The 10,187-nt window shown below is 37.5% G+C and overlaps 1 protein-coding gene across 2 annotated transcripts in view; it reads right to left on the reverse strand.

Annotated features, from left to right (window-relative positions):
• Positions 1-604: 604 nt before the first annotated feature.
• The window catches only part of Spry3 (sprouty RTK signaling antagonist 3), a 9,887-nt gene continuing 304 nt past the window's right edge, over positions 605-10,187 (reverse strand). The window contains exons 2-4 of one of the 2 annotated variants that reach the window (XM_021154172.2): positions 9,951-10,076; positions 5,537-5,659; positions 605-4,831 (exon numbers count right to left, since the gene is read on the reverse strand). In XM_021154172.2, coding sequence (XP_021009831.1) covers positions 3,844-4,710 — 867 coding nt within the window. In that variant the 5' untranslated portion in view covers positions 4,711-4,831; positions 5,537-5,659; positions 9,951-10,076 and the 3' untranslated portion in view covers positions 605-3,843. Of the gene's footprint in view, positions 4,832-5,536; positions 5,660-9,950; positions 10,108-10,187 lie in introns of those variants that run through there. The other variant, XM_021154173.2, reaches the window with a different exon arrangement.

The following is a 10,187-nucleotide window of genomic DNA, read 5'->3' on the forward strand; positions in this document are numbered from 1 at the left end:
AAGGGGTTGAGAAATTAACTTGTCATGAAATAGATTATGCTAAATGTTATTATATTTCCTAATAGTTGTTATCCCTAACTCACCACTATTGTCCCCATTTTTGTTTACATGGATTGTAAATCAGCTTTAGCTTCAAGTTCTATTTTCTAGGAAACCTAAGTTAAGATACCATACATTTTAAAAATGAAAATAACTCTGGATTCAAGTCAGAAATTTGTAATGCCAACATTTTTGGAAACAATACAACTAAAATATATCTGTAATTGCTGCTTTGTTCTTAACATAGGATCATGTTTATTTTAACTAAGGTGATAAATGGAGTGTAATTAAGAGAAGAACTAATCAATATTGAGACTTGTTACTCTGCAATGGTTTACACCATTGAGAATTGCTATACCTGAGTCTGGAACATGGACTTGAGAGCAAAGCACCTAGGTTCAAATCTTAGCAACACATTTAACAAGTTACTTTATAATTCTGTGCTTAGTCTCATCTGTAAAATGGAGAAGGGAATAGTTCCTATATTATGCAGTTACTCTGAGGATGAAATGAGATAATATAGTTATTGTTAAATATAGGCAATAAACTATCATGCTCACCACATAGCAGTATAAAAGAGTGCACTATATTTATTATAGCTATTATAATAAAGGAAGAATGACCTGAAATTAAAAAAAAACTTTCAGCTAATGACATAGAACACATATCAAGGCACTAATATGTGGAAAGCAGTAGAATTAGTTGTAGAATGAGTTAACTGAAAGGAAATGCCAAGCAGGAAACACCCATTGATACATTCCTGTTTATGTGGTACATATCACAAAGCAGAGAAATAATGAAAACAGAACCACTCTGAAGGATTTAGAGTTATTTTGTATATATTTTAAATATACATGTGCAATACATTAAAATATATAGAGATGTGTGATTATATATTTACATATATATACATATCTATATGAAACCACAGAAGGGATACATATGCGCACTCACATGTCTGTGTGCATACCTCAACAGGACCCATCTCTATGTAAACCAGATGCAGTCCATATCAGGCTAACTTGGACATAAGTAAAAGCCCTGACTCGGCAGCAGATTGCATTCAAGAACCCTTCAGTTTCTTCTACCAAGTATAAGGCCATTTAAAAATACACTGAGAAGAACTCCTCTGGGTGTATGGCAGAGCCCAGGGCCCTTCTGGCAGTGCACAATTTGCCTGAGTAAGGACTGCAGGGTTGAAATATGAAGGAGCTATTAAGAAGGGGCTTGAAACTAATAAGCAAGCATCCATAGTGTAACTTTAGCTCCAGAACAATGCACTAGTGTCAGAGAATCCTTAGATATCTGGACTCTAAGCAAATTTTGGACAGAAGCAGCGAGAAATGTGTGTTGCTACTCATCATCACCCAGTGTTACCCAGATAACTGAGTATAGCTTTTAGGAGTAGATAAGTTTGAAGTACATTAGGCAGATTTTTAAAGATTAAACACAAATTATTTAAGTTAAAGGATTTAAAAGCAACATAAGAGGTTACAAGTATTCAGGTATTTGTTTAGGGTTTATAAATGTTCCAAGAAGCCTAATCTTATATATGGCACCATTTGCAGCAATATCATTAACAATATTAATAACCATCATAACATATTTATATATACAAAAATAGGACAAAGCAGTTCTACAAGAAGAGATGTAAGTGAAGGTATGTGGCTGTGTGCAACCCAATGTCAATACACCTCAGGAAGTTTCATAGCCAATAAATACTTTGTGGCATATTTTTCTGCAGTATATTTCCAATAAAGGGACATGTAATTCCCTTTCTTCCTCTTGTGCATGATTATGCACTTCTCCTCACTTCACCCTGCAGCACACATCCATGCATACTTTAAAAGAGGTGATACATAGAGTCTGGAAGTCTTAAACTAAGTTGGAGCACCTTGATTTCAAGCAAGTGCCCCCAATATCTGTATTCCTTGATAAATTTTGGGTTTACTTACAGAGGGAAACTATATAATTCTCATGTCTCTTAGTAGCAGTCTTTTGCACCCTGCCATCACCATTGCAGCATTTTCCTTATTGACAGGGGTTCGTAGCACAGGCTCTTTGTACATTTTATGAGGGGAGTCACTTCTGTGCTTTACATATCTTTCATCTCAGTTGTTCACTGTTGCTGAAATCTAGGTTCTTAGGCAGCTACCATTGCAGACAAAGCAAGGAGGGAGCACAGTGTGTGCAGCATAGTGTAGATGCAATGGCGAAGATACAACTTGGTTAGGGTTTCTTTATATTGCCCACACACACAAACCTTATAGTTTCTATAAGGTGACAGAATCAAAGGTGATGTCCATTGGGGGTAGCCTCAATGCCCAGCAGTTAATTAACTACTAATTTTTCACTGCAGAAAGACCACTACACTAACTTCTTATGGTTTCTGAAAAGCAATTGGACGGAATCACATTCTGAAAATGTTAACAGAGTCCTAAGAAAAAGTTCAGTGAGCCAATATAATGAAGGAGAGAAACAATGAAGTAGGAGTCAGAAGGCCCATGTTCCTGTCAAATTCTGTTATCAATTCTAGTATGTGGCCTTGGGCAATTCCCTTCCTGTTTCCAGACCCCAGTTTTCCCATCTGTAAAATTACAACATTGAACTAGACTAATATTTAAGATTCCTTCCAGCTCTAAAATTTTTATGACTTTTAACATCCATTATTAAGGCCTGAGCCATGCAGTCTCAGGGCAGTTAGCTTCTAAGAGAGAACATACCTCTGTAATATCCTTTGCTTTGTTCATTTAGCTATAAAGCACGTCTGCCTTTGGCACTTGGGTCAGACATACAAAGTTATGAGCATCCTGATTTACTATCCTACTCAGCATGCTAGTAGAATCTGTCAGTACTATAAGTTGGTTATCAGCAAAAGGAGAAAAAACACTCCAACTAATTGAATTTGGAAATTTAGGAGAGCCTCATATGCTCACAAACAGGTGGGTGTGCTTGTGAGTGCATACACACATTGGGATATTGACTATTGCTAGCAATCAGTTCATTACAATAATCCATTTCCCTTAATACAATTTAGTAAATGGTATAGCATAGCAAAGTTTGGCATCTAAGAAAACACCTATGGAAAAACCGCACTTTTGAATATGTCAGAGAAAAAGAGACAGAAAGAGTGAAACAAAAAGATATTAAACAAAATAAAAATATAAACAAAGATTAGTCTTAGAAAGCAGAATAACAGAAAGGTAGGGAATAAAGAAATGTAACAAAGTAAAAGGAGAGGCTGAAAAAGAACAGTACAGGATAATGAAAGAAGAGACGGAGATAGAAAGGAAGGAAAGATGAAGGAGAGAGGGTGGAGAAGGGATGAAAAGAGGGGGTGTAGAAGTTATATTCCCTGGAAGGTTGAACACTGTTCCACATGCACCTGTGATGACCATCTTAGAAGAAAGTCTTCAAAGGCACTGTGGAAAGCAGAGTGACAATCAGAGCCTGCACCGAGAGGCATTATCTTGGGGAGCCCCTAAACCTCCACGTTGCTGGCTCTGTCAGTCCTCAGTGTCCAAACCTCATGCCCATATATCACCTGAATTTGCCATGACAGCCATAAAAGCTGAGCAGGCTGGGTGTCAGAAGACTGAAGAAGAGTGGGATAGATACTGTGAAAAAGAACAAGGCATCCTGCACTAGGATATACTTTGCCATTCTCCTGATGCCGCAGGAACAAAAGAGGTGAGGTCCTAACTTTGGCTAGTTTATTATCTCACACCCTCCCCCAAACATGAGGCCTATGCATTACTGAAGATGGTCAGAAGGAGAACACTCTGGATCCATCTTGTAGAAAGGTCATACAGACTTTTCTTGGGCCTTGGGGAAGGGTGAACTACTAGAAGAGATTTTTCTGCACACAGTGTTGGTGTGCCTCTTACAGCGGCAGCCTGGTCGACGGAGGCTATCATAGCCCTGCTGGCACAGATGGAGGCATCCACGGGTAGGCAGGTAGCAGCACAGGCAGGGTAAGAAAAGGGAGATGAGACTCATGGCTGCCCAGCGAATGAAGCAAGAGCTAGGCCCACAGGAGCAGGGCTCATCAGCGCAGTTGTCTTCATCATCAGTGGAACAGTGGTAGAAGAGGCCCTTGACACAGCAGAGGCAAGTGCCATAATCAAGGAGGCTCTCAGCAGAGCAAAGGCAACGCTGGTTGCACATCCAGCAGGAGGGCAGAGGGCGAACCGCTGTGCAAGGGACACACTTGCAGCGCCCACACTCCTCGCAGATAAAGAGGTGATCACTGGGATGCCCTACAGATTGCTCAGCCTCTCCCTTGAGAGCACCATCGACCTTTGGGTGGGCCCCTGCTCCAGGCTGGGTTCTGATGATGGACTGGCCTGAAGGAGAGGGTGTAATGCTGGCCAAGAGCCTTTGATCAGAGGCAGTGGTGCTTTGGGACATTGAGCTGGAAATACTAGACTGGCTCAGATGCTGAGGCAGGGGCTGCAGCTGATGGCACTGGCTGATACTGCGTGGGAGAGCAGTAGGCATGGTAGCCAGGGACCAATCAGATTTGTGGGTTTGCACAATAAGGGAAGGGCTGGAAAGAGCTTGTTTACAGGGTGCTGGAGGCCGTTCCACATAATCATTGCTAGCGTGAGTAGAGCGCAGCTGTTCAATAGGCAGAATTTGTTGGAGCTCATCTATCACTGTGGCATCCATTTTGCCTAGATTTTTGAGCTCTAAGTGATTTGAGGTCAGAGTGGCACTTGCGGTGATTAAAAAAAAAAAAAAAAAAAAAAGCCCTTGTAGTTAAATGGACTTCAAAGCATATCAGAAAATCCTAAGAGAAAAGAAATACAAAAGAAATACAATGTGTGAGAACATACAAGTCACAAGTTTAGGGGAACCAAGAAAAAATTAGGACTTATCATCACTTCATCTTTCAAATGCTCTATAATATGTTTCATTTAATACTTTTATTTTGTAATTGAACTTACTCATTTTCAGAAAAGTCTGGTCATTCTATTCAAAGGATAAATCGGTTTGAGAGCAATGCTAGATAATTAAACTTGTTTGTATTCTATCATGTGATTAATATAAGTTTTGAGAATCTGAATTCTAATAAAAATAGAGTCAAATGCTAAAAACAAAGGTCATTTCTTAAAGCAGTACTGAAGCAATAGAGGAAACTTCAAAGGTCTACCAAGAGAAGTTGTTCATATGGGTACAGGGACATGTATATATTCAACCATTCTCCTGCCGCAACCTCCAGAGTAGCTGGGACTATACGTATGCATTACCACACTCGGCTTCCAGAATCAAACATTTTAAAATATACAACACTGGGTTGTGTACTAACAACTATATCAAACTATAATACAATCCCTGAACTATTTTTAAATATCACAATAACTATACAATTATGTTTACCAAACAAATACTTCACAGACTGCTTTCCTCTACTTTACATCAAAAATGGCTTTTGTAAAGAGATGTTCTTATACTATGTTTAAGCTTAGTTGAACATTAGAAGATATATTCTTACATCTTTGTTGTGCCACAAATGGTTGTGTAGTCCTTCTCCTGAAGGCTTTGATATAGGTAGAATCAACAAATGATGACCATGCAGAAAATATTTTACAAGTAGTAGACTCCTGTACCTAGAAGACTGGATGTTCAGAAAGGAAATGGAAACATGAATCAAAGAGACAAAATGGAACATCAGGACATAAAGATCATTAGCATTAATACAGTACATATTTGAAATCTGTTTTTTGTTTTTGTTTTTGTTTTTCAAAGCAGGGTTTCTCTATGTAGCCCTGGCTGTCCTGGAACTCACTCTGTAGACCAGGCTGGCCTCGAACTCAGAAATCTGCCTGTCTCTGCCTCCAAAGTATTGGGATTAAAGGCGCGATCTGTCAGATTTTAAGTATCCTCAGAATGAACCAATTACCCATACTGTTGTATAATTTGTATATATTGAATAAATAATAAATAAAAATGAACAAAGAGATAGAAAATAGTATCTGATTAGGATTCTATAAGAAAGCAAACAACACTGAAAGAGGCCCAAAGTGAAATAATCATGGGAAAAACAATGATACAGTTCATAAAGAGTTCAGCAGCTCATAATGACTACACTTTGGAGGATTTTGAGGCTATATTCTCATATAAATCTGATTAGCTAAACTTACATCTGCTTAAAAATTAGATAAACATAATGGATGGCCCATGACTCAATTATGTATGATACTTTTGTCAAATCATTTGCTTTCTTTTGGCCTCAGTTTCTCTACCGATATAATTATTGGGGTAGTCTAGATTTCCAAGGATACTGTCCGATAATGGTCTCTATTTCTATATCTATGTACTTTAATCATCTTGTTCATCCACACCATCTACATTTTCAGGTTCTTGAGGGTAAATTGGTCAAAGTGCCCCTGTTTGTTTGGACAATTAAAAAACAAAAATAGATTCACTTCCTAGCACTTAAAGTCCTTGCAACTTTCCACCCATAGTTTTACTAGATCTTTATACAGTCATAGTCTTGGAAAGAAATAGACAGTATTCATTGGACATCTGAAAAAACAAGAACAAACTGTTCATCTGGGTTGTAGATTATATGTGAATATAGAAACTTTGGGCTATGATAAGTATTTAACAAAATTATAAGAAATGGGCTTATGTCCAACTCATCAAATACATGATGGGTGGAATCATTCAAATCTTGTGTACTTTAAATATAGCAACATATGCTGGGTATAGTTAGATATATCAATTTCTAAAATACATGCAAAATGTCAAGAAATAGTTACATGAGATAATCATATTATATTCCTAAAACAGGATTATAGTGAAGTCACGAATACTCAGAGGCATGTCCACAAAGTTGAAAGCTAAACTCACTAGAATCTAGATCATAATATAAACAACTTATAGCCAACAATAAAAATATCTAAGGGGGCTTCTATCTGGTACCAGAAGGTCACATGGTGTTTAGTTTAAAAAAGGTATATTAAAATAGTGGCTAGACTTTTCAAAAATAAGAGATTTTGTTGCATGATTAAAGAAATCTACAATAATGAAGCATTGGCCTCAGTTAAAGGGGCTGACAGTATGAAATTAGTTTCTTCCTGTTCTTAATTTTTTTTTATTAGAATTGATTCTGAGATCTAATGTAGGCAGTTAGGATTGTAGTAATATTAGGGTTTGTTGTAGTAATTAAAGACTGAATGATAATAAACTTTTTTGATATTCTGACCCTGTTGAATCAATCCAGCTAAAAAAGATAAACTGAAACAATAGGCGTATTCTACAGCAGAAGATAAGAGGGGAATGTTGAAAAACAAATAAGCAAGATACTACTTGTAGACTAGACGAGAAACTACCACTGTATGCATGTTTATTATTCAGGAGTCCACCCATTAAAAAGCCATTCTTTGTGAGCAGCAACACTTAATAAACTGCCTGTGGTCAATTTGATATTTTGATAAATGACAAAGAATATACATATCACATATTACTAAATAGCAGTCAATGTGGTTATGAGTCTTGGCCATATAGTGATGGAATCTAGTGATTTTTGTCACGTAGTACCTCTGAAAAGTAATGAATGATGCATTGTAACCCACCCCTGTCAGTCTTGCTGGCCAGATGCTCACAGCTTTCTGAATAGTTTTTCTATAGCCATGAAATTTGCTATATTCGAACTAAACAAAAATTTCCTTTCTTATTTAGGATCTAGGAAGTTAAACCTATTCATGAAATGGTAATGTTTATTAATACAAGAAAATGTGTTTTCTCTCTAAAATCTAAAATCTGACATGTTGAGATGAAACTTGAAAACTTTTCTATCTAAAGCTTTTCTATGCAGATGCCCTAAGACATTTCTGAATTCTATGATAAATCTTGTTTTGGGTAGAGTGTGATTCAATGTTGATTTTTAAAAAGACGGGAGAAGAAAGAAGGAAGGACTGACTGCTGTTTTCTCCCACTCTTACAGGCTCAATGCTGTTTTGTACTTTACTGTGTAAATGGCTGTGAGGTGTGTTTTTTTTCCCCTCTGTACTCTGCTGTTATATACACTTGTTCTCAGAATAACTGAAAGCAAACATAGGGGGAATTTCTGCTATGGCTTTATATGTTTTCTTAGTTCTACTATTCCAAAGTCTGCTCTCTAAAAAATCCTTCTCTGTGCAAAAGCATTTGCATCTCTATCAAAGCACACACCCCTTACAAATACCAAGTTGTATATAGTTTACATTACTGACCTCTCTGTTACTGACTGGGCCTCCCTCCTACCGCATACATCTTGCTAGAGCTGCCAGGTCCTCACCACATTTAACTCTTAACTTGTCACATTGCTACCCCAATCCTATTCATTACTTTAATAGTTTCATTAAGACTTACATAGTTTATTTCAAGCCCCTGAGCCTTGCAGTTTTAAGAACTTGACATTATTAAAGATATAGGTGCTTTAGTGATGAGTGATGTAGAGAAAAATTGTAACACCAAACACATTTATAAGCTTCTAATGGTGAGGAAAATTCTAAGAAGTTAGTTATTCATTTAAGACACTAGAATCCTTCTATAAGCCTGAAATTATTTTCTAAGACACAGGAATCTTTGGTTATGGTCTTAATGCTAGCTTTACTTTGCTGTGGTACTATAGGCCAGTGACCTCTCTGTTTCTTCATCTGCAAATGAAGAGACATATAAGTCAAATTTTTAAATCCCATTTTGCCCTGTTCTAAATTCTGTGCTGGGTTTTGGCTGCATATCTAAGTCTCAAATTTTTTTCATGAAGAATTAGTCTTTTTCCTTTTTAATCCTTTGCTTCTTTACTACTTAATTTTGAATAAATATCTCTAAATCCAAGTCACTCAGATCACTAGATTATGTTTCACAGCTACAGACCTAAAAACAGAACACAAAGAAACAAAATGTCTAGAATTTTACAGTAAGTCTTCCTGCATGTTAGAATTAAAGAGACAAGAGTATACTTAAGTGTAGATGAACTGCTAGTCTGCTTTATTTGTATTTACATATGCAGATGTTTGTTGAAAACATGCTTTAATATATTATATACTCCAATTCATGTGATAACACATTGCATTACAGGGAGGTTTTAATATGTGCAGAAAAACAACAATAATTTGCATTTCAAAATATAACTTAGTACAGGCTTCAAGATATGTTTTCTGTTTATTGAACTTGACTTGTAGCATTCATAGGTGACTAATAATTAGATGTGTGGAAGGAAGTGTATTTTAAATCATTGTCCTAGGTCCTAGCAAATGTCTTTTGACTAACTAGATATGCGCACAGGTTCTTATTTTCCCATATTCCACATACAGATATGTACACATATACCCAGGCATGAATCCAGAAATTTCTAAATCATTGCTCTGACTCAATGTAAGTGGGGGGTTATGCCGTGTCAGCTTGCGCCATTTCTTCCCAAGGCAAGGTGATGTGATGAAATCCGAATGATGCACAGCCCAGACTTGTGAGCCAATAGCAGACTAGCCCCACGCTGACAAGGATGCCCGCTGGGCAGCCAGACTGGCCTCAGCACTGGCTTTTCCTATGTCCTCACCTTGGGTGGTTAGGCTGCGCTGTAAGGGGCTTAGGCAAGCACCAAAATGCATTAAAGGGCAACAGACTATACATTAAATTGGCATTTGGATAAAAGAGGTTCATGCTGAATTCCTATTTTAATTTCCAGTATGGATAAATTTCTACAGGAGATGATTAATTTAAATGTCATTTTAAGGGTTTACATTTTATTTCATCAAGGTGCTTTCTCGTGTGTGTGTGTGTGTGTGTGTGTGTGTGTGTGTGTGTGTGTGTAATACACACACACACACACACACACACCGCAGGCTGGAATGAATGGCAATCTGTGCATTGCATAGAAGGAAATCTGAAGTCTTTAAGAGCTAATCCCCGTGGCTTACCTTGAGAAAATGGTTTATCCATGCCGAGAAAAGCAGGAGAACTAATGCTCCATCTGGCTCAAAGGATCTCTTCTCCTGAGTCTTTAGGTTTCTCCACCTCTCTTCGGAAAGTGTGAATGAAAACTCCTTTAGTGGAAAGGAAGATAAAACAGAGATAGTTCTGTCTTGGTCCCTCCGGCACAGCAGTAAAGAGAGAGAGAAGGAGAGAGGGAGAGAGGGAGAGAGAGGGAGAGAGAG

The sequence above is a fragment of the Mus caroli genome, assembly GCF_900094665.2.
Source record: "Mus caroli chromosome X unlocalized genomic scaffold, CAROLI_EIJ_v1.1 GL456233.1, whole genome shotgun sequence".
In the NCBI taxonomy this organism is placed as follows: domain Eukaryota; kingdom Metazoa; phylum Chordata; class Mammalia; order Rodentia; family Muridae; genus Mus; species Mus caroli.